Source organism: Anser cygnoides, chromosome 8, assembly GCF_040182565.1.
Source record: "Anser cygnoides isolate HZ-2024a breed goose chromosome 8, Taihu_goose_T2T_genome, whole genome shotgun sequence".
Classification (NCBI taxonomy): domain Eukaryota; kingdom Metazoa; phylum Chordata; class Aves; order Anseriformes; family Anatidae; genus Anser; species Anser cygnoides.
The window spans coordinates 5,037,652-5,063,547 of NC_089880.1; the positions used below are offsets into that span (position 1 = coordinate 5,037,652).

At 37.3% G+C, this 25,896-nt stretch overlaps 1 protein-coding gene across 4 annotated transcripts in view; it reads right to left on the bottom strand.

The window, feature by feature from the left end:
* The window catches only part of COL11A1 (collagen type XI alpha 1 chain), a 139,537-nt gene extending 115,759 nt beyond the window's left edge, over positions 1 to 23,778 (bottom strand). For 3 of the 4 annotated variants that reach the window (XM_067001898.1, XM_067001899.1, XM_013186558.3), the window contains exons 1-4: positions 23,345 to 23,778; positions 7,543 to 7,710; positions 4,660 to 4,873; positions 2,146 to 2,308 (exon numbers count right to left, since the gene is read on the bottom strand). In XM_067001898.1, the coding sequence (XP_066857999.1) occupies positions 2,146 to 2,308; positions 4,660 to 4,873; positions 7,543 to 7,710; positions 23,345 to 23,459 (660 nt within the window). In that variant the 5' untranslated portion in view covers positions 23,460 to 23,778. The remainder of the gene's footprint in view (positions 1 to 2,145; positions 2,309 to 4,659; positions 4,874 to 7,542; positions 7,711 to 23,344) is intronic. The other variant, XM_013186556.3, reaches the window with a different exon arrangement.
* Positions 23,779 to 25,896: the final 2,118 nt, after the last annotated feature.

The following is a 25,896-nucleotide window of genomic DNA, read 5'->3' on the forward strand; positions in this document are numbered from 1 at the left end:
AATTTCCTGTGCATAGGATAAGATGTTGTTCTTTGTTGTTTTCATGTGTTTGTTCAGTGTCTGTTGTGGTTTAAAGATACAGCAGGGTTCACAACACAGAACTACCAAGCAGAGCCGTGGAACCACCAGACATCACCCTGGGCTACTGTTGTTATCATGAATGAGACAAATGGAGCATTTAAGACAACTAGGAGACTTGAGCAGGAAACAAAATCCAGGGAAGAGCCCCAAATGTTGGAAACTTTAGCAGCATTGGCTAAAGGATGGATAAAGTTCTGTTGATGAAACAGGAGTGCTATCTGTGTAGAACAGAAAAAAATGTGATGAGCTCAGAAAGAACTAGGTTGCATTGCAAGAAGTTGGAGGATGCATATAATTAAAACTCTATATGACACAGCAGTTTGTTTAACTTTTGAGGGACGTTCCAATTGCGTATTTTCAACATGTACTTTTCTAGGTACATATGTTCACTACTTGAATCTTTATAAATATAGTCATGTTGGCCCTACAGTAAAACAAAAAGCAGAAATCTATCCCAATAGAATTGTAAACTGCTGGTTTAAGAGACTTCAGACTAAATCTTAACCTCCAGTTACGAGAACAACCTAACAAGAACGTAACTGGTTTCTCTGGGTAACAAAGCAGAAAAGGGGCACAATTATGTATGTAAGGAAATCTAATCATTGAAGGAACCTGGAAATCTACAGTGATGCAAATGGTAGAAATGTTGCTGTTCTCAGTGCTGAATGTTGAGATTCAGCCTGTAAACTGGCATTAGACAGCTGCGCTATTTATGTTGTGAGTCCAAAGCCATCTTTCTTCTCAGTGGGTCTCAGATGGAACTGAAGGACTGATTTGTCAAGTCAGCATAGTAGATTACAATTAAAAATTTCACAGTGAATCACTGGCTTCTTTTTTTTAATCCTTGCACCTATTTTGACTTTTTTTTTTTTTTTTCCAAATATACATGTTTTGGCACATAGTCTCTGACTCAAGAAAGAAATACAAATGAAAATTTCAAGTAATTATCACAAGTGGAGACCAAAAATGGTTGTTCCACACCAGATCAGGCAGCTGTAGAATTCATATTCAAAGGGAAAATAATGTTCCTATGATGTGCAAACTTTACTGTTGACTCCAGATAAATTAGGCTGTGAATACCAAATGTGTATCATACTGTTTGACCCATTAAGTCATCCCAAAAATTCTCCTACTCAGAAATGTTCATGTTTTGTCACGTGCAGGAAAATTCAAGGAAACAATGCCAGTGTTACACTCAAAATTCTTATTTCTCCCTTGATATATATACAGCTTCTCAAGCATATACACTCCTTAAAGCCAGGATTGCATCTGTGTGTTTACAGGACACAGATGTTCTGTATATGAAGTGAACTACTAATCTATTTTCTTATTGTTCAGTTCTAATTTACCCTTGACAGTTTTGACTGTTGCATAATAATATTATAACAGAAACTCAATACTGTAGGTTTAGAGAAGCTTCATTATTAGCCTGCAAAAATAATCATTGACATAAGAATTCTACCTAAAAAGGCCTCATGATTGGCAGTCACATACTTCCTTAGAGGCATTTTACCCTTCCTATATGTACTTCTTGGCCAGTAAACGATGGAAACATATATGTCCCGATTGCCAAAGTATGTTCCAGTTACTGGAAAGATTAATAAGTGGGATAAACAATATAAGAGATTCACATTACACAGAAAGCTTTCCAGGTCCTTCCACCCCTCTCCCAAATGCTGTTAGAATGCACAAATATCTATAACTACTTTTGAGAGAGAACTAAAATAGTATCATCTCATAGTATCATACTACTCAATACTACTCAACTTTGCCAGATTAAGTCTCCTAAATACCTCAGGTATCTCAATACCAGGCAGAAAGACAATAAAATAAACTAATTCCAGATACAACATAATAATCTAAAGAACAGAAAAACGCATCACATTTTCCAACAAGAGAGACACTTCTTTGTTTAATTCTCTTTCATTTCAGCCTATCCTAACAGGATCTAAAAAACAGTTTTTATGTTATCTCAACTTTGCCATTCAAAGTTTATTCTAACTTGCACTAACTAATCTGCAAAACTAAATTACTCAATTCAATTTGTTCCATATTGATTTTTACCTCAAAAACTTCTTCGTCCAGAATCCTGGTTCCAAAGACAGTGATGCCATTGGTGTCCACAATGGTTTTGTCACTTCTTTCCAGGGGTTTTGTAGTTTTTTTGTTACAGTCAATGATCATTGTAACACTTTTCTTCTCCACGCTAATGGCTACTCGATGCCACCTAGTAAAACATAATTCTTCTTTAATTTCTGTTTTTAAGAGTAGGTCAAAATGTTTATTGCAGACTGTGCACCAAAGTCACAGAAAACATTTTAAATGTCTCAATTTTTTCCTTCATACATGCACAAATGTACAATGTTTTGTCCTTTGTATTAAGGAATCTGATCCAGCACCCATTGTAAGAATCCTATATTAGATGAAATTCATGCTGACATTCTCTGAAGCTTTACCCAGAGAATGTTAGTAAACTCATATTAGAGCTGTGTGCACTGTTTACATTTTATTAGATTGAATGATCTGACAGCAGATTTTAATGAAATTTTGTTTTTCCAAATTACTTAAGAAATTACTCATGCAAATAAATATGTTTCACACATAGCAGATAATTCTTTGCTATTTACATTTTACTATTTGTTCTCAGTGATTGATCACAAAAAAATTATGACATCCTTTTGCCTGTTTGAATGCTTCCCATAGCTATAGAGATTTTTCAAAGATGTTCAACAGTTCCAACATAGATGCATTTTCAGATACAGATACTTGGAAATGCTTGCTGATATTCCTGCAACAATAGTTCCATCTACATAAATACTCACCAAAAAAGTGAATGAAGCATTTCAGAGCACTGACAAATTTATTGCAATGGCATTTAAGATTTTACTAATTTATTTATTTGTAAACAATTTGCTAAACTGTACTCTGTCCTTTATGGTACTTCATTATAATGAGAGAACATATTAATTAGTGAATCTCTCTGCTATGACGATTTAAATATCTAAGAGTAAAAACGAGACACTTTCTAATCTAACACGAGCAAAAACTGAGAGCATCTTTGATAGTTAGGGCAAAAAGTGTAAAAGTATGCCATAGTGGTGACTGGCAAGGAAAAGGCTAGAATCAAACTATTTTAGCTGGCTTTTGTTGTCACTAAGTTTTGTCTAAATCAGAGAGACAACTTAGACAAAGAGCGGCTGTGTATCAAATGGAACACCTCAAAGCTAATGGAATCTGACTGCTAAAGAGTATCACTGAGCCAAAACTCTAATTCCATGTTTTCTCTGGAACATGGTTAAACATTATCGTTACAAAAGCAAACTGTCCATGCATCCTCAGGCAGATTACACTGTTTACAGTTTTTTAATGTATTTCATTTTGAGATGAAGATTGTTGCCCTAGAATCCTTCATAAAAGAGCCGAATCAGTAGAAAATTGTCAGTCTATCTTTTGAAAGCTTGCAGAGGCTGAGAACATGAAAACATAGCTCATTCTGTAGATATGATTGACTCCAGTTGATTTAGAAGTTGCATAGTCTCACTGAAGGAAATTGTACCAAAAGAAACTGATTTTGATTTTTTAATTTTATCAGACTCTCAATATTTTGGGTGAAATTATGAGAGCCACATCCAGGTTTCATGGTATAATTCCATCCTGTGGCAACACATGGGCTAGAAGACAATTACTTTTTTTCTTTTTTATCCTTTATTGAGTTATAAATGTATTTAATGTTGCTGAATTTACTTGCCCTCTCTTCTCTACCAATTTGGTTATTAAACTGAAAGCTTTAATAAAATTTCATTCTGTGCATCTCTGAAAACTGTAGCAGCTCTTCTTGCATTGCAGCACAATAAATAAAAAGCCTTTGAAAGGACACATGTCTCTTGAAAAGCAACAATAATGGATGTAAAAAGCACTAGACTGACATTCCCAGAGCACGATTGCTTGTCTACAAAGGCAAGTTAGGGGACAAAAAATTAGCAACTGTATTTAAAATGCAGTATGTGTTGGAGAGTTATTCTCTTTAAGAAGAACGAAGTATGAATCCTTGCAGCACTTCAAATTAATTCTCCATCTTATTCTTCCCCAATATCCTTACATATAGGCATATTGAATGATCTTATTTATCCACTGTTTTGGTTAAGGAAAGGAAAAATAACGTACTGTCTTGTCAATTTATCTTCACTCTGCCTATCACTTTTAAATGGAGAAGACGGTCTTCCAAGTTAGACTATTATTCCAGTCTTTTTGAAAACAGAGTTTCTTTCTATCTTGCACAGAATGAATCTTCATATATTTAGTTTTGATGGGTTTAACTTCTATGACTATTTCCTCACTCCTGATTTACAGAAATAGCACATAAGAAAGGTGGTTTGACTATATCTGTAGCTCTATACTCCATTTCAAGCTGGAACTGTATTCTGCTGCAAAGATCCCCTGATTTTGTACCACAGCAGTCCAGCTAGCTAGAAATTGTTAATTATTTATTGAATTATTTACAATATCTGTTTGTAAAGACAATAATTATCTATACAGTGGTCTGTGACTTCATTTTACATCTTAAAATTTTACACTTACTTGCCATCAGCAATGTTGACTGTTCTGAAAAGAGGATAGTCTTCTGGGGCAGGTTTTCCATTTTGGTCTTCAAAGAGGAAGACCGGGGATCTACCAACTTCAACACCTACTTGCTGAATTCCTTGTTCATTGTAGACAGACAGAAGGAAGGACTGGATACCCTTTTTAGGTTTTACTGTCATTAATATTGAAAAATCTTCTGGAAAATCTCCACCTGTAAACAAAAAGACACATACAGTTACAAATTCAGAAAAGATGAAACTATCCTATGAAGACTTCGATTTGTCTATAGCTACAGAGGATCCTACATACAAACTGGTTTTTGGTTTTCCTTTATTCGACAAAGTAAACGTACGAAATTACACTAGGAAAAATTTTGCTTTTTTTTTCCCCCCTCTTTCTTGCTTTAATTCCCCAAATACATACCTTAAGGGTTCTTAAAAGCATGATTTGTAAAGCTACTGTGAATTTGTGTAGTAATGATAAAACATATGGAATAACCATGCAAGTTTCAATTTCACTATTTTCTTTCTATTCAACTTTTCAGCAATTCTAATGTAAAAGTATGCACTACAAATTCATTCTACAAAACAAGCATCCATTTTAGTTTACAGCAAATGTTTTCCCAGGCACTTCATCTCCCTTGATAGCCACTTGTTTTTGTTTTTTTTTTTTCCCCTCACAATATATATTTGCATCTTTCTGCAATGATATTGTGCATAACACTGAAAAAAATACATGACCAGTCTTACATACTTACCATTCTTAATTAATAGGAGCTTTAGGCATAAGCAAAGAACATTTCATTTTCATTTATTCCCTGATGCTTGCTCTTTGAAGTAGAGATTATATGTAAATCATTGTTTCAACCTTTATAACTAAAAATAAACAAAATTAGAAGTGGATACAGCTTATTTATAGAGGAAGACCTGAGGTCTGTACTCAGTATCACTCTTGTTGAATCTAGTGGTAAATCTGCATTTCATTTGAAGTGAAAGTTTATTAGGCTTAATAACAACAAATGATGTGTAAGATTGACATTCTAAGTCAGAACATACACTGGATCAGTGTAGCCTCAGCTACAATTTGACTTCCAAGAAATAAAAGGATTAGAATCTAATCATAGTGATGGTAATGAATATAACTGCAACTTTGCGTGCATGAGTGGGTAAAATGTTCTTAAACTTTTTAATACAATAATAGAGCAAACTTTAATACAATAACATAAATTACATTGTTGTGATGAATAAAACTATGAAAGACATCATCTTAAAGCTGATTTAGGAATTCCTTCTAATGACGGAAAACATACAAGATTATTTCCAATACAGGTGTTGTGGGAAAAGTCTTTCAAGATTCTGCATTTCTTCCATAAAGACAAGCTCCCAATGGCATTAACTCTTTAGTTACAATATGGGAAAAAAACGCATAAAATATTAATTGCATTTTAAATTACATACTACTCTTCTAAAACTGAAAATCCCTAGTCTTACACTTATTATATTGTCTGCTGCAATGTTATTTTACATACTTTTTATGATCTTTATAACTTTTTTTGTAGAAGGTTGTTGAACACTAGTAACGTAGACCAGTTTAGGGCTTGTTTTGAGATTTTCTTTTGAAAGGATAAAAGCTCAATAAACAGGGAGAATTTCATTGACTCTGATGAGCTTTCAGTCAAGTTTTTTAATGATGATGAAGTGAAACTGCTGGCTTTATAGATTAAACTAAACTGTATGTTATGCCTTTTAATGTCAGAATAAACAGATGACAGCAAAATGAGGAAAAGAAAGAGAAGATAACTGTGAACAAAGGCCAAAAAATTATTTGAAAAGCACTGAATACTTGCCCTGTCTGCACTGTTAATCTGAAAGATCTGTTGAAAGTGCTCACAGTGGGTGACATACATCTACTCTGGGCCTGTGCTCTTCGATCAGATAATATCCTATGAAAAAAAAAAACCTAGGAACTTTCTCAGATAGGTGACTGGCAATGAGTTGTGTACCTTGGTTCAGTAGTGGCTGTTATCACTACAATGGCATAATATTTCCAAATGACTTATCTTACACATACATTATGTGATTATAAGTAAGTTTCCTCCATACACTGTTGATTGAAAAAGTCAAAAAAAAATGAATGACTTTCTAACAGAAATGTGTATAAACGTTTACGTATTGCAACATATATATAGCTCTTGGACACTTCTTTGCTTTTTTAATAGCTCTTGGACACTAATGTTTCAGGATTTTTTTTATACTCTTATAATTATTTTCCTCAACAGTTTGGGTCAAATGACAAGAGTGACAGCAAAATAATGGAATAAATCTTTCTTTAACATCCAGTTAATCTTTTCCAAAATGTGATTATTTAATTTTAGAGAAATTTGAGAGAAGATGGAATCACATTACTTGATATCCTCAACTAGCCTTGTTTAGTCCCCAAATACTAAGAAACTCTCAGGTAATTCTTAACAGATGGTAGTTCTGGGAACAATTTTGCAATGGCCAACCACAACTCATTTCTAGCACTATAGCATTGGTCCAGAAAGTACTACTTTCAAATGGACTACTGAAACTGGAGGAAACATACCAAAGCCACCAAATAAACTTTCTTTCAGATAGAATCATGAAATAACAGGTAATATGACTTACAGACTAGTTCTGGCATTGGTGCAGAATTTGTTGAAGAGCTTTATGATTGAAACCAATAAAAATGGCTTCATCCAGTGGATTAAGAGAACATCCTGTCATTCGTATGCAGGCCCACTTTTAGGGATAACAGAGGTGCTTTGTGGTACTGATGACAGACTACATGCTGTGCTTTAGATACTGTAGCATAGGCCGTAAGATAATTACCAAAGTAATAGCTTTCTGACAGTCTTACCTGGGTACAGCTGCTTTGTTGGGGCACTGAGCTGTGCAGTTTTTGAAACTCTGTAGGCAACATCTGATCCTTTTGAATCCCTCCTGTTTGTGCAAAATCCTGCTGTTCTTGATACTCCTTCTGGCATATTGTGAAATTCTAATGCTTTCAGTACATCAACTGGTTCAGCTGACAAAGAAAAACAAACGAATTACTCATCTTGCATCTTCTCACATTTCTACAGTATTCAGAGTCTAAGAAGAAAATGAATTTCATTGCAAAAGTGTATGTGTAACCATAAGAGTAGTTCCATAGTTGCATCCTGGTTTGATTTATTGCAGGCTACTCCTAAACCAGAATATTGTTTTAACAGGATTATTCACTTTTAAATATGTAAGAGTTCATCTCATCTAATGTAAATGCTATGGTCAGATTTTTGAATGGTTTGGCTCTTTGAAAAATCACAGTTTCCCAAATGGAGGGAAACCTGGTGATTGAATCTTAGAACACATTCTTTTACTGAGTGACTTATAAAAAGTGTAATTGATTTAAAAAGTTAGCACAAAAGTTTCAGAAGCATTCAACTACTAGCAATCTGCTATCAGAAACTACTATTGCTAACATTAGAATATATTCTGATTACATATGACTCCTTACTCAACAGAAAGTGATAAGGAAGAAACTAACCACTTTTCTCTTCCAGTTAGAGAAAGAAAAAGTTACCTTATTTGCCTGCAAGAAGTGAATGGACTGAATCACAGACTGGTCCAGGTTTGGGGAATTACTTCCCTTCCACCTTCAGCAGCACCAGAAAAGGGATGTAGTTAGAAGAATCAGAGTTTATTTGACAAGCAGATATGCAGAGGCAAGATTTTTAATCAGATGTCTAAAGAAAGTACGTTAGTGGGATGGCTGATTTCTTCTAGTATTTGTCTGAATCGAGCCATGCATCAGATCTCTACTTAGGAGTTTAGTAAAAGAAAGACCTGTGCTACCTAGCTAGCCTTTAAAGAGACATGATAGTCTTTGTTTATATTCAAACCTCTGTTTTACTAACACAGTGAAGTAGAGTGTGTTACCCAGAGTCACCTTGCGCTCTGAGCAGCCTTTCATGCCATCCTACAATTCTTTGTGGTGAACAAACCTGACTCAACAAAAGTACAAAATGTAAGTAGTAGTTACTAAACATTCCAACACAAATAAATTGGATAGCCTGTATTATTTTAGCTCATAAAGGTGATTAAACATGGAACTGTGGAAAATTCAAGTTGGAAGGGACCTCATGACATCATGTAGTGCAACTTTCTATTCAAAGCAGGACTAGGACTTTTCTGCAGCTTTCGTGTTGGCAAACTCGTAACTACTCTATTTGGAAAGAAAGTCTTACATGACTTTTGCTTTTAAAGCTGAGTAATACATTTCAGAAATCTGACCTTTCTTCATATCTATGAAATGCACTGTTGCATTAACTATAGCTAATTTATTCTCTGCTATTATTAACTTCGTAAGTCAGCAAATATCAACTTAAGGCCCAAAATTTGTTGTGAATTTTCAACTATTTTAATGACTATTTGCAGACAACAAATAAGAATATGAAAACACAGGCAAAGTGATAGTCTGATTACGGATACATCAGTATCTACTTTCTCGACAACTTGTACAGTTCTAGCCAGTATTGATGTGTTGGCCTTTTCCTCACTGTAGCATCTCAGAAATCATTGCACTATATGCTCTATCAATAACAACTGAGAACAAATTTAAGTTTAATTAGCTCATCCTATTCTTCTCCTGGTGTTGCCAAATAGGATGAAGTCCACTTTGTGGTTAAACCTAACTGAATAACACTAAAAGTATATTCTTTAAACACAAAATCTGAGGTTTTATTAATCTGCCTAGAATGACATAACTAGACATAACTTCTTCTGTCTTAAAATATAATCACAAATAATACTTGTGAGCTTTTTTAATTTTTTAAATAATTCAACATCGTTTCCATTTTTCATCAGATCGTGCTATCAAATATAAACCCAAAAGTCAAAGTTTATTACAAGCTAATACATTTTGAAAGAATGATACAGTATACACCTGCATTAACTCAGTTACTTAAAATCCATATATCCTACAAATTCAATATGTTCACACATTCTCAAAAGTAAAGTTTCAGGAGTGTGTAAATTCTGAAGCACTAGCCTTACCTCTCTGTTAAGTACTGTCTGAAAAATTGTAAAGGATATATAACGTATTCTCTATAGGTATACCACACAATTCTGAAGTTCCTACCATGCTGAAGAAATTGCCACATGGTTTTCTGGTAACTGTGGCTATTTTTGCAGTATCTATAATAATTTGAACCAGTAAAGTAATGTAGAACCAGTCACTGGAAATATCAGTAAAAATTCCAAGTCGCTGTATAAGTCAACCACTGGTACATTCCTTTTTTCTTTTGCTCTTTCTGTAATTTGTACCAGATTCTTTTTCTTCATTATTTTTTTTAGAATAATGGCTGTTCCTTGCCTGGCTGACTGGAAGGGTATTCACCCTTGAACAAGACTATTCATTACTCCACACTAGTTCTGCTGCTAAAAAGTCTTCCAGTCAAGAAACAGAATAATAATAGAAGAGAGCAATCTTCAAACCACAAATTCCAAATAACAAAAATGAACATTTGTTAACAGTCTGTAGGTGACATTTATTTCCACAAACTGCAAGTCAAGAAATATGAAAAGCAAAAGCATGAGTCAGTTCACCATCATTTCTAAATAGAATAGACAAGGCATACGAAGTTAGACCGATTATCTTTTTGGTTTATCTCCAATAATAACCTACACAACAGGATTTCTGAGTTTGTGCTCCTTCCTCCTAAGTGTTTTTGCACCATTCTTGTATGTGCCATTATTTAACCTCAGCTTGAGGCTCATCAGATTAGGGTGCAACCAGCCCCATATTTCAGGTGGGAGGCTGCAGGCCTGGAAGTCTCCTCACAGCTGTCATTGCCACTGGAAGCAGGGTCTCAGTGTTGAAGCCCTCTGCCCCTACTCTCTTCCTGTGCCAAGCTGCCATATATTTGGGCTTCTTCAGACACATCCTCTTTCCTAGGAGAAATTTTGATGGTGAATTTCAGTTTTTTTCTGCATTTTCTGAAACTATGGCAACCTAGCTGGTACAGCCCTGACCCGGCTGGCGTGACATTAGTCTCAAGATTCATGATAAGCCCACTGTGCATGTTCAGATCATCTGCACAGTGCTTCTACAGAAAGCACCAGACACAGCTGCTCTTAATATGCCCCAAAGCTCACACACATATAGGAATCCAGTCAGAAATAAAGAGGTCTTGGAAAACAGCAGAGCTTAGATCCTACCGTTTAGAGGCAACCTGTCTGAAGTATAAAGGAGGATGAGAAACCTTCATATAGCCAGCAACTGGCCTGTTTAGAAGACCAGGGTAGAGAGATAGGAAGACAACTCACACAGTCAGGAAGAACATAGGCTAGAAGCTCTCAAGTGAGACTGGGAGTTCTCTCTGCCAGTTTCTGTAGGTTCTGCAGTGCTCAGCGTCACTGTAACCTGGGAGCTTCAGCTCTTCCTGTGAACCGCCTCTTCTCGAGCATTCTTCTCCCACACAGTTTATTGGAATGGTAAGAAACAGCCAGAAACAGCACCAATACTAAGGCCATGCAATTTGCCTGTTTGCATGATGCACAAATTAGGGTTAGAGTTTGTATTTATAAGGGGCACCATTAATTTAACCTAGATATTGACAGATATAGGGCCTCTCACATGAACTTCCTCATGGTGCACAACACAGCTTGCCTAAATGATTCTACTCCCTAGTCTAATGTCCCTGGATAGTTTTTTCAGAAGAGAAGTAAAGAAAACTGAAAATTAATGATATATGATGTAATACTTTTTCATCCTTCTATTTTGTACTAAGATTTGAGATAGCAAAGAAATAACCCACAGATAAACATTATTTAGAAAGCTCTGTTCACCAGTCTTTGGACTGCAGTTAATTCTCCCTGTGAAACTTAGATATCAGTTTTTTAAAATGGACTCTGCATGCCATGGTAGATTTTCCAAAATACAAAATCCAGACCCTGAAAATCATTCTCTTCATGCAGGTGTTTATGGCCACACTGAACTGATGCCTGAAGCCCGCCTCCTTGAGGCACGCCAACCAACCCCCCAGTATCAGACTGAAATCAAAAAGCGAGCTTCTGCTCTGCTCTGTTTCCACTGATGGAGAACCAACTGCAAGAGTTCATTTTTCTCATTAAATATAATAGTACAAATCTCCACAGCTTATGCTTTTGATTCAAAAAACAAAGTTCAAAGAGAGATGTGCAGCTTTCACTGCCACTAACAGACTATGCAGTAGTAGCCAGAGAAAAAGAGTTTAAAAGTGCCTGAGATTTCTGGAATGACAAAGGAGAATACTTTAAAAAAAAATCACATTCTTAGAAGGCAGAAGCATGTGAGATAGGATCCTGAGTGTACGAGCATCTTTCAGTATGCCAACTATGCCAAACTGTTAATCAGATAGCTCCAGCGTAAGTTCTTGCTTTTCAAAAAATAAAGGTACAAAAAAAAAAAAAGTACAAAAGCACTAGAAAAAATGAGTTGTGTAATACCTCAAGACCTGAAATAACTTGCAACTTGCAATATTTGAATTTGTAGAGCCAAATTCTGGTCTCATTACTGTGGTGTGACCTAAGTACTTCTATTCACTCAATGAAGTTTTCATTTATAATGGTATGGATGAGAACCTTTGATCCCACATATTCCATATTAAATATAAAACACTAGCCATATTTAATCATCCTTTGCTCCCCCCCCATCCCTCACCCACAAGGTTCCTATTTTTACCTCCTATGGAAGAAAAACACAGCAAGACAAAGCTAGATTGACAGAAACATAAGAACTTCTAAGACAATTTAAATGGTACCAAAATATGTGTAAGAGCATTTAAAGTAAGAAGAAGAAAAATCCACCGCTGCCAGCATCTCTCTGCTGGAAATCAAAAGGAAAACAGTAAATAATACCAAGAGCACGGTAATTTTATTCTGATCTGGTTCTGCCAAATGAATAAGGAATATCCAGAAATTAATGAAGGTAAGTAGTTATAAACTAAATCCTAGATCACACTTTTACACTGCAAGGTCAGGACAGATTTTCAAGGTGAATTACATGAGGAAAACCTCATGTGTTTTCCGTGCTTTTGGAGAGGAGGAAAATGCACATAAAACCTCACTTCCAGTTTTGGTTAGCATTTTCAAGCCTAAACTTCCTATACATACAATGACACATTATTTTAAAACCTATGGCAGAGCATTATCTTCAATGCTTTAATAATAAAAATATAGTCATTATAGACTGAAAAGAGTGCTTGTAAAAATCTAGACTACATTTTGATCCTATATTCACAGTTAAAAATATGGTTTTCATTTCTTTCCATTCCACAACCTCTAAATGGAAATAAAATCTACAATAAGTCATCCCTATTAATCTTAGCTAGTATGTATTAAATAACATGGCTCTCCCTTTCTTTTGGTGGAGACTGCTTGCTGAGGAGGTTCCCGGATAATAACAATACAGATTATGACATTAGGGGAACGAAGGACTGAGAAGCTGTACATCAATGCAGACTGAACTACTTTGGATACACATTCTGTGTTGATTATGTTTATTCAAAATGTCACATCAAGCCTCCTTTTGTAAGGGATGACCTTAGTTTTCAGTATAAATGCTTAGCACGTCCACAGCTCACTATGATAACAATTCTTGTAGGTGACCACATAAGCCTAGGTAAAAGGATACACGTTGCAAAACAGGGACAAGTTGTATCAGTCAAGAGAACTTGCCTTGGCTGGCCAAGTCTGGTTCATAATGCTTGGATTTTTAAACTCAAGGGCAGGTCGTAATGAGTGGTGTTTAATCATATCTTCTTAGTGTATAAAGTATGTATCCACTCCGTAATGAGATCATGGTGATAGGCAATAAAATTTCTTGGGTTTGCTCCAGCAGCCACCATTCAATTCTGCATTATTATAAAACCCATCTGACCCTGCAAAGGCAAACTGTACAGAACACAAAAAAAAAGATGGATCAAAAGTGCATCCAGCACTTTTGGTAGCAGAAGTGTCTCTGGAATTACACCAGCAGCAGCTACTTTGGATAAAAGGGTAAAATCTATACAATATATTACCTTTCTAGATAATAGGAACAATCATGTTATAGGGTTTATTATTTTAATGACTTTGCAGTTATGAAAATGTTTTGATTTACAACAGACCTTTTTTTGTTCTTATAATTTTCAGCTACTGACCAACAGCAATAATGATCCAAAACCAAAGAGGTTTTCATATAGGGTTACTCAAATCATATACAAATATAATAAATATAATATATAATACAATATATAAATCTATTGAGTGACATTAATGCAAATTCTAGGTATGTAAATGTTAGGTTATTAACACGCACTGCAAATAGAGCTGTATTGGTTCACGTAAGTAAAATGTTCTCTCCCAAATCACTCTAAGCAGCTCACATGTTCATATCAATTTACTCTTTAGCATATGAAACACTTCAGCTCCTGTTTCTTAGCATGCTTACCAGCTTTCACTCACAGCATCTTACTAGTAATTTTAGTCTGTTGCTGTCAACTGATTTGTGACAAATACTGTGTTGGATTAATTTCATTGATAGCAGATGACCTGGACACTCTATTACTAGAATTTATTTACAGAAAAATAAATTCTCAGCATACTTATATAATGCTTCTGCAGAAATTCTTTCTGACCTATATAGGTTAGTTGGTTATCAGAAAGATTTCTAACTTTCTAATGATCCTTTTCCTACAAAGCTCTATTGAGAAGCAGTTTACAGGTCAGTTCCATGAGCCCCTCTGGTTTCTCACTTAGTATTTCATGTCTTAGATCTTACGAGATCAAACATTTATAGTGATCCTACCACAGATGCATGCAGTGGTCCTCAGCAGATTTGGAATACGTGTAGATTGAAAAGTTATTATTCATTGAATTAAGAGCTGGTTTTTTGAGTTAATTTAATTATTTCTTCAGAAATAACCAAGAAAGTCAGAATGGACGGCTAACTAACCCTGTAACAAAGTTCCACACCTGGAGTTGTCTTCAATTCTAAACAATTTTCTGGGCTGCAAAACCACTTGGGAGCTTCAGTCAGAACTGAATATAGCCCTGAACCTTTCTAGATAGGCTATACCAAATAAGACATCTGTTCTTTGTCCATGAACTGTACAGCAAGTCATTTTTAGCTGCAGTTAAAGGTGTTGGTGACTCTTAGACTGAACTGTTTGAGTGACTTTTCTTGAAGATATGGTATGCAGAGGAAAACAATCAGCTCAGGCACTTTCAGAAGGAAGGACTTAGCCATGAGGCCTAAAAGAGAAACCCTCCAGGACTGACAGGAAAGCGACTGTTGTGGCAGCCTCTGGCTACACAATTCATTCCCATAAGAAATTTTTCAGGGGATGACTCATTTAGACTAAAAAAATTTCTTTCTGTTTGGGTGCCTAATGAAGCATAGAAGTTGAAATCCTATTATACTTAAATTTTGGTTGGGTAACTCCTGGGTTTAAGACTCTTAATTTTATGAGACCGCCCAGGCATGATGACCCTTCCCTATTTAAAGGCTATGTTCACCTATATTTACAGGATACTCCCAGATGCATGCTGGTGAACATACTTTAAATGGAAATAAAGCAAAACGAAGAGCCAGTAATCTTTACTTTACATAGATATGTCTTAGCAATCTGAGTGTGCAACAGTTTGCTATGCTTTTAATAACTTCAGTAACTGTGGCTTTTCCTTTTTCATATATAATATGCAGTACTGATTTTCCCTCTGAGTTATCATTATTCTTCACCAATGCCCTTCTTCTGATTAATGTGAAAGTGAAAATATATCAGAGATTGTCCCAGAAACAGCCTGTAAGAATTACAATCAGTAACTCATAACAGGTGAGATACAACCCTGGCATAGAAAAGAGCTTAGTTTGCCCCAGTCAAAGAGTTTTATATGATAAATTAGTAAGACTAATGTTTCTAAATTACTATTACTCTACTTCATATTTTTCCATGGAAATACGTTTCATTCTGCCAGCAATCTGTTCCAATGGAACCACTGCAAAACAAAAAGTGTTGAAACATTCATCTTCCATTCTAAATGGAGTGTGTTTTTAAATTTAGTCCAGTTTTATCTTACTATGAGAGAGCATTTAAAGAGTAGCAGCTATTATACCCTGGTAGGCTAACATAGGCATATTTGGTGGCTACTGATGAAGGGACTTCTTGTATTTGTGGGCAAGACTTCCAAAATAGGTTAACTTATGGTTAGATTTCTAGGTGTGTATTTAGGAATTTAAATAGAAGGTACTGGCTGCTCCACAGTGTTTTTGAAACCATGTTGCCTATTAAAGGCATAATAGCCTACAGTTAGTGAGTTTTCTCAAAATTTTGTATCTTCATAATTCTAAGTGCTCATTCTAAGGACTCTCCATGCGTTATATAGATGGTCAAAATTAAAACTACTATGATGATGGTTTCTAACTGACGCTCATTAGGAGGCTAATAGCTTAATGAATGTAAGAGCTGAAAGTATTTTTATGAACAAGAAAAAAAAAATCATATGAAGGGGTGGCCAGTATTCAGTTTCTGCTGCTGACGTCTCAGAACAGAGCTGACAGGCCAGAAAAAGGGAGAAACATTTTTCTTTTAAAAACATTCTTGAATACATACTGTGTCAAAGTTCTTCTACATAGTAGTTTTTTGTTTGTTTGTTTGAAGCTACCATTTGTCAAGCTGTTTCAGCAGTTATCCTTCCGTGAAACCCGACAACTTCCCCCGTTCACGTTCCTTTTCCCTCATTATTAGGCCAGTTGCTGATTCTGACAACAGCAGCAAGCAGGTTCATTTACCAGATAGACCTAAGTTTACTAGAACATAGGCAGCAAAAACTGTTGCCGTTGTCCCAGAAGGTCAACAAAAAAGTCTTCACTAGCAGTGTTAGAATCTGGATTTGCTGAACTGTTAGACTTTTGACCTTTAGAACACAGTGCAAGACCCGCCTATTACTAGAAATTTGCACTATTTCTAATGCAATAGGAATATTTTCGTTCTTGTTTTTACCATTGCACATTTTAGTTATTGTCATTGTGGGCAGTTGTGGTGGGATAACTTTTAAGAACAGAGATACAGGTAATTATTATCTGTACTTAATTTACTGTGTTCATCATCTGTTACACACTAATACAGGAATAAATGTCAAAAAGCAGGAATTCAAAAGCACATTATGCACAAGATGCTTCAATGAGCTCCCCAGTTCTTAGAAGAAATGGATGCTATTACCTTCTCACCACAGGCTCTAGTCTCTCTATCCCAAGCAATGATTCCCTGCAGTCCTGTCATCCAGGCACCAGAGGAGGATCAGAAACGCTCCAGTCCTTAGCATTTCCTACTCACTAGCTCTGGGCAGATCTGTACTTCTTCAGAGCTTTTAGGATAGGCAGCTCTCAAACTGCCAATCTCCTTGCTCACTGCTGAGAGCCCAGAACAGAACAGCAGCACAAGACTGCATTCTGGGAACAAGCACCAAAAGCATCAGATCTGCAGTGCCTAGTGTCAATACTTTTCATTGGCATTGACCAAAGGACTTTACAGAACTACATGTTATGTTTTGTGGGCTACAAACATGAGCCACAGAGCATCTTCTAAGTACAAACATGAAGCTGCCTGAAGTAATTACATAGCGCTCCTGAAAATCAAGTTTCCACCCTGTCCGCCCCTTAGATAGCCAAATAAAAATTTGTGAGACTAACTGAATGTATATTGCCCATATATATTCTTCTAGAGCCATATTTTCCAATGAAAGGCTGTTTTACATATTAAAAGCTTTCTTGCATGTTATCTTTAAAATGAATCATTTAATTGGGATCTTAGCTGATGACATTTTTAGAGGAAGGTGCTTTCATACTGAATGCCTACAAGAACTAGAGATTATCCAGACGCATACAGGAATGCTTTACATGGCCTATAATTGAGTGTTTCGCCAACAGAGGGCTTGTGCAAAACTGCTCAGAACTTCTGCATCCACATCAGTTATTTGGAAATTTTTCATTCTCTTCATATACTGCAAAACCTTCCTACGCTGCAAGCATATTAAATACATATTAGCCTTTCAAAGAAAATAAAAACAGACTATGCATATGTGGGACTCATTTTTGATACTCACCAACTCATTATCTTCTCTCCTTTTAAAGACCAATCTATAATACTCCTACAATAAATAAATAAATAAACCCCACATTAAGACTATTGGGAAACTTGCCTATATACCGTTAATGAGGTTAACCTGCAGGCTTACTTTAGCTGAAGTACTCAGCAAGAATTAAGAAATGTTCTTTCTGTTTTTTGATATTTTACACAACTCTAGAGTGTAACCTATATTTTGAGGCTGTTATTTCATTTTGCATGATACATTTTTCAATGCTTAAAACAAAACCTTCTTTGAGACCAGAAAGATTGTATCAGGAAGACTTCCGAATCACTTGTTCAGCAACATAGGCTATAATTGAGCACTGAAGACCTGATCCTGATTCCATAAATTGTTTCATTTATTAGCTACAAAGGACTGAGCCAGTTTCTTTATCTGGTGTAGTCCTCTATTGATCCACCAATTTGCAATATTTTAATATCCATCTCAATACTTCTGTGGAGTTATTCCTACTTCACACAACAGCAGAACATACCAGAACTGCAGTCCAAATGTCTAACTATGTTGAGGCCTCTGGTAAACATTCAAAAAGTTTGTTTTATAAAGATAGTGGAGACAGTATTCCCAACTGTGAAAATCAGCAAAACAAGTATTATATTGCCAGAGTATCCTGTTTCTATTACCATTTCAAATAAACAAAGTTACTTATTTGGAAATAATTCCAATAGACTTCAAAAATATCTCTTAACAAATATGAATTTTCAAATGTCAAACATATGGCCGTTGTCAGTTTGTGTTTACATTGCTATAAGCAATGAAATACATTTAGAAAAGCAAAACACAGCTAAGGGCAAGATTTACAAATGATGCCATTTAAAGTAGCCCTATTTAATTTCCTAGAGAAACAATTAAATGATTTTTATTAACCATACAACTCAGAAATTATTCTCACTGATGTCAAAGGTTTTGACAGCAAAATGTTTTGTCTTCCTTTTGATAGCGAGACAAGAAAATCGGTCCCAATTCTATACCTTACCGACACCAGCAAGACTACTGCTTAACTACTTAAATAGACAGGAAAGTTGCAGAACTTCGAGTGTGGTTTTTTTTCTTTTTTTTTTTTTCTTTTTTTTTTTTCTCTTCTTCTTCTACTAAGAATGCTTGATAACTTATCCTCATACAGGTGAGGAGAGAGAGTGAATAAAACTTAGGTTATGGTAACACTTTAACAAAGTGACCATGATTTGATTTATAACTGCAGTTAATTCATATTCAGTCTGCCAGTGTTGTTTTTCATAGCAGGATTAGAATCTTCATTTTTTAATCATATTTTACAATATACCTTTTGACTTGCTTTGTAGTAAACACTTCTCTTTCATAAGATTAGCTCCGCCAAATAACTTCTACTTCACATACTGTATGCATTAACACTTTGACATACAGTCAAGCCCCAGACCTAGAATTTACAAAGATTTTTACAACCCCTTATGTGTGATAATGTAGTAAAACAAAACAAAAAAGTACTGTCAGATTCTATTACTATTGTAATAACAGGGTCAGCAATTAATACTTACATTTACAGTCTGTAAACTTGGTATTTAATACTGCGTGGTACAGTCATAAGCCCTTTCAACAGGCATGAGTGTTCACCTAATTCCTTTTAAGTGGCTGCTGTCTTATTGTGTCCATCCAGAGGGCAAATCTGTATCACTGCACAACACTTCATCCTTAGAAAGAGAGGCTTCATCCTTCACTTGAGATTTCACCCAAGCTCTGGGTGAAAAATTGAAATTTGAAAACAAATTTCCCCATATTAGCAACAAATATACAGAATAACAATAAATTAACCAATGCTGGGAGGATTTCTTCTGAAAAGAAAGAGAGCTCTACAGAGAAAAGCAACTTCTTAATCTTGCTGGCAGATGGAAACCCTACTGTTCACCACTGTACAAAACAAATCCAGGAGAGACATAATTGTTCCAGTATGTTTTAGGTATAACTTCAGTTCAGCGGTAGTGTCAGGGCTCTTTTATTATGCTGCAACCTTGTCGGAATTAAGAGCCCTATTTTGAGGAGGCCAAATAACTTTGGGCAAGACAACTGCAATACTGAATATAACGACTTCTTTACTACATTTTACAACTGCCATGGGTATTAACAACATTTTCATTTTTTTTTCAGCAATCATAAAACACCATAGCACCAGAAAATTTTACATCAAAAATTATTCTTTCTAGTGACATTCCAATAACAGGTGCTAGAGCTAGACATGCTTTCAAACCAAAAGCACTGAACATTTGAGTGTATACAATATGTACTTATATTCAGTTACATTTATTAGATATACACAAAACTGAGGTTGAGAAATACACAAGTTTTCTTTCTGCAGAGCTAGTAAAAAGACAGCTTCCTGCAGTCTGAATAGTTCTTTCTGGGATCCTTGTGAAGTCTCCTTCTAAATTAAATGCAAAGATTCATGCTCTAGAGAACTTACAACAAATACCACTCATTCTTCTGTCAGATGTCTGCTACTGAGGTTGAAATAACTATTTTACCTTCAAAATAATTTTTAAAGTTATATATTCTATATTATATATTCTATAGTAAAACAGATATATGCATGTAAGTCTCTCTTGCACTATACTGGGAAGACAGGACCATTTCACCTGCTGATCCCTGGGACTCAGAAAAACTTCAGCTAGGACCACGAGCTGAATCCAGTCAAATATCCCTTTGATTTTATCATTTTTGCGAGTATTTATTTGAGAAAGCCCTATATGCCCTCTGTTTTTGAAGGTTAATAGCATTATATTTGACCAAAATTAACATGCAAAACTGTTTCACTGTAAAAGAACAATTAAAGTGTTTCACATTCTATTTCAACCTTAAATTGAACCGATCAGTTAAGAGCAAAAGTGCTTTATATCACTAACAGTTCTAAGAAGAGATTCATCCTTTTTTAGATAAAATATCTTTTTTCTTTTCTTTTCTTTTTTAATACAGGGTTAGAGTGATCAGATACATTAAACAGTTTTCATTCAATAAACAAATCCACATCTTCTCAGTGTAACTTACTAAGCAATTACAATTGAGTAATAATGTTGAGTCCACAAAGAAAACTCTCCTTTTGCCATTACTGGTGGACCCAGGTCTGCATTCCTTCTGCACCTAGAACTCCCACCAGTTTCCAGGCTTGTCTGCGAAAGCACAAGGAACTTTTGTATTTCCTAAGATGGCTGTAAAAAGTATCTCTGGTATACTAGAAACCAACATGCTTGTCACTTACACAGAAGGTCCCAAGTATATACACTGTATATATAGCTTCACAGATTCATTTTCAGGAAGAATTCTTAAAACTTCTTGCACTCAGAGTAAGAGCTGGATTTCTAGTTGCTTAAAAAGCTTATAAATAATAAAAAGTCTGATTTTTCATTTCTTGCCCATGAAAATTAAATCAGTATCACAATAGTGCATTGACGCCAGGCCCTTACAAAAAATTTATAGCGTTGAAGCCACACCATTTTGACTAAATGAGTTTATTCATTCCAAATACATTACCAGCAGATTTAGTATTAAAGGTGAGGAAGGGGAAGGGAAATCAAAGGATGTCTTTTAAAATACTGAATGCTGTTTACTTTTGCCAAGTCATAAAGCAAAAATATTTTCTAAAAAGAGCTGCTTAAGAGTTGGTGGGCACTAAGCTGACCAAATATGAGTCACCAGCTTTCCCATTCAGTTCCTTCTAATTTCTGTAACTTTTCCTGTCAAAACAACAAATAACTCAAACAGACCTTCACACCCCCTTTCTTGGTACTGTGACGGACACCTCATACTTCTCTTTCTTTTCTGTGTTAAATAAAGCAACTTGAAAAAAGGACAAGAATTTTAGGAATCTTTTGAGGTTTCTCTAAATGGAATGGATTCTGTTGTCTTGAAAAGAAGTCACCGCTGCAGGATCCACACTTATATGAACACGCAGTGAAATTTTCTCTACATTTCTTTACAAATGGATATCTTTATGAAAAGACAGTTGAAGAATATAGGATCCAATTTAACAGAATTTATAAGGGCAAAGATTCGTATTTTACCCTGGTCAACCCTTGCAGCATTTTCATTTGGTCATATTGTTTGCCCACTGCAGTATGCTATTTTATTATTTCTCAGTATTTTCCCTCACCTACTTTCAAATGTTAGTCATTACATCCTATTTTATCTTTGAACTACTGTAAATAAGATTAGAATACATAAAAGATGATTCAGAAATATCTCCCTTGTACTCCATTAGGGAAATTAGGTCAAATTCTACTCTGTAGTCAGTGGAAATACTCTGACTTCAGTAACAGAGCATGCCCTAAACACACAGCTCCCTAATCAAATGAACTTTTAGAGAATACAGTATTCCACGTACCAAATTCTCTTCAGTATGCTTCTACAAATGTGAAAAGACTGTAGCATTACTTCTGAAATATCCTTTATAAAGGACGCTAGAAGAAAAGGTTTTTAATAGGGCTTTTTCATTTTTAATTAAGTTACCAAACAGCTAAAAACTACTTACTGTGCCAAATGTTGCTGAAAATATTTCACAGAGTACCTGCTAACTTTTCTTTTTTCCCTGGACTGCTTGGGTTTAGATTTTTATTCAGCTTTACACAATATGTTGGACACCAATGAAAAGATAATCTACATAAATCTTGCTTACTAAAGAAAATTCTAGTGCAGCCGCATGAAAAGTAGCATAATACTCTACCATGTCTTTGTGTACAGATTTCTTTCTTGAATAGATTTAGTTTTGACGTAGCAACGAGGAGTCGGACCTTTCAAGCTCGGCGAAGCTAACTCACCCTCAGCGCAACTCCACCGGGGTCCGTGGAGCTGCCGCGAGGCTGAACCGTGACCCCGGCCGGTCCCTGTCAGCGGCTGGGGCCAGCAGGGGGCAGAAGCCCTGACTGATCTGACACCGCCAAGGTTGTCCCCAGGTATAATGGGCTTGAATGGAAACCCTCATCGCCTGACGGCGCTCCCCCTGCGGCGCCCGTTGATTCAGAAAGCAGAGGTTCGGACGAAGAAATACCTCGTTAAGATAATAAACGCGCAAAAATTCAACCTTTCTTGGCGGCGGTGAGTTAACCCCCTTCGTGAATGTCAGACACGCCGAAAAATAAAAGCCTCAGCCCCGGCCCTCAGCCTCACACCCAGCCACACCAGAGCGGCCCCGAGCAGGTCTGCTCCTCCCGTCTCGCCCCCGAAACCCTTTACAAAGGAAAAAGAAGTGAGGGGAGAATGAGGAAGACCCGAGCAGGGAGCCTCCACGCCCGGCTCTCCCTTTCCTCACCCCTCAGTGAAGGCAGTTACTTGTCGCCGCTCTGCAGCCGCTTGGAGAACTTCAGCGGCACAAGGACTCTGGGTTCAATAAGACTGAAAACCATAGTCACGCTCTGCAGCACTGACGGGAGATCACCGCATCCAAGTATTTCTTTCACTCCCCGTCCTGCCGGCACATCCCGGCCCGCAGCAGCGCTCGGGGCCGTGCCCCCCGCCCTGCCCGGGCACCCCGGCGGCTTCCGGCCCTTCCTTACCTCCTCTGACCTCTGCAGCCCCGAGGAGGGCGGCGAAGGCGACGAGCACGGTCACCGCCGCGTCCCAGGGCCGCCTTTTCGTTTTCCATCGCGTGGACCATCTCTGCACCTCCATGCTGGGCGCCCGCAAGCGTGAGTTCAACCCGAGCGCCTTCGGTTCACACCAGCTCCGTGCTACCCCAGTATTCCCGGAGAGGACGTCTCCTATAGAGCCATGCGCGACGCACCACCAGGGATTCCCTCTCTCTCTGTCTCTGCCCCTCTCTCTCTGTCTCGCAGGCCGCTCCGCCCCGTCCTCCCCGACAGCCCTGCCTTCAGACTGACGGGAGGCGAGGGGCTTTAATCAAAACGCGGAGAGCGCCGCATCCCCCTAAAGGCAGCATCCCAGCGGAGGGCTGGGCGAGCGGCTGGCGGGGCCACCCCCGCGGCACGACTGACAGCCCGCCCGCCGGCCGCAGCCCAATCGCGGCGCTGCCACGGCCACCCGCAGAACCGCCCCGCCGCCGCCACACGGCCCGCTCCGCGGAGAGCGGCCCTCGCGGGGGCTCGCGGAGCCTGAGGCCGGGGGATGCCGCCAGGGCGTCCCGGCCCGGGCCCAAGCACCGTCGCCCCCTCAGCGCCCCCGCCCCGGGCATGCGCAGAGCCGACGGGGGGCGACGCCGCGGGCATGAGGAGAGGGGCAGGCGGCGGGGGAGAACGGCCCCGGAGGGGAGAAAGCGGGCGGGGAGCCGGGGTGGGGGCGCCTGGGGTGCCCTAAATGGGAGACCTGTGGTCGCGTTTCGGTAGAAGTGCATCTCAAAACTGTAAAATTGGCCTTCCTTGAGGTCTTTCTACTCTACAGTAGAAAACGGTAGTGGTTACTCCTTACAGTAACTAATAAACAGATGGTTTAACCACAAAGTGTTACTGCTATACGTTAAATTAAACATCAGAAGTGTATCACCGTTTCCTACAGTTTTTTTTTGTTTACTGTGCTGTAATCATATACCTAGCTCTTTCTGTCCTTGATTTTCTAACAGTTGGCATTGTCATTAGGTTTACAAATGAGGAGACCAAGGTGTGAGGCATGGTTACACCCAAGCTCCCTTCAATGTTAATTGGGTGTAGCTCTGTGAAGAGATACACCAGGTTGTAGCACTTAATGTAGTTAGCCACAGTGCAGCGGCAAAGCATCAAAATACCACATCTACACCACTTGTGGAAAACTTACTCCTTCAGAATTAGTCCAACAGTCATCTGCCTTAAACCCTAACCACATACAACTCCCCAAAAGTCAGGAATTAATTACTGTACTAATAGTACAAACAGTACTATGAACTGTTACCCTACCTGTGTTGTCCTCAGTGGTTTACTAGATGCTTCCTAAAACACAAAAAGTTAATTCCTTTGATGCCTTCTTCTCCATCGTTACAATGTCAGTAGGTAGTCCAAAAGGCAGTTTATTCTTTTCACTTAATACTTTGTTACTGAAAAATCTCATATGCTGTAAAGTTTCAAGTTTCCTCTTGATGTTTATAAATCAGACATCTTTCTGTCACCAGCCTTCTTGCCACATCCAGTCTCATCACATGTTGCCTGTGACACTTCTTTTTTGAGCCTTGCTATTAGCCTACAATGGCTATGTGGTCCTGCGTCAGTCCCAAGCGGAACAACTCAGACAAAATGCTGATCATTTAGCATTCCAGATTAAAACTTTAGATCTAGAAGGAAAATGTATTAATCTAGGTGAGGTAGAATGCTTACATTAATGTACAATTCTGCAGAATTCTGTATTAATTCTACACTAATTCAAGTACCAGAACCACATTTTCTAGTGCTAGTTCAGTTGTTTCTGCATGCCACCATATCAAACCACATAGATTTTTAATAAATTACTATCACATTCAGCGGATGCAAGACAGAAGTTACATGCGGTTTAGGTGCTTGAAGATCCTCATCTTGTGGCACATCAAATTCAGTATTTAAGGACTACTGATTTTCATTTAACTGTTGGGTTTTTTTGTTTGTTTATTTTTAGGTATTGTTTGTAATCTTTTTAATTGCCACAAAGGTGTCCCAGAGTGAAGTAATTACAGTCTAGGTGGAATAAAAATATATCAAAGAGTAGGTATGTTTCAAAGTGTAGATAAACATTATGAGAGCCATAACATTATTCTTAAAGATTTTTGGTAGAAAATTTAAGCCCTTAAATGTAATTTCAGGAGAAATGTGTTCTTTCTTGAATCTGAAAGAGATTAAAACATGAAAATGTTTTCAAAGAAAAACTGAAGAGAATAATGCTGTTTTTCAAATCAACTGTGATCCATAGTGGTTTGTTTTTTTCATTAGCTTTCTTGTTCCCCATTACTCTTCAAGACAGTATTAGTGAAAAGAAAGACTAAGCACTGTGGCATTCATTATGTTCTGTCCCTGACACATCAGTGTTGGCAGATTAGTCCATGTTTAAATATTAGGAATTGCTCTCTTGTATGTACACAGATGGGTCATTGTTGTATTTGGGGGCAGAGAGGGGGAGGGGTTAGAAACTATGGAGAAGGATATGTTTCCTTGGC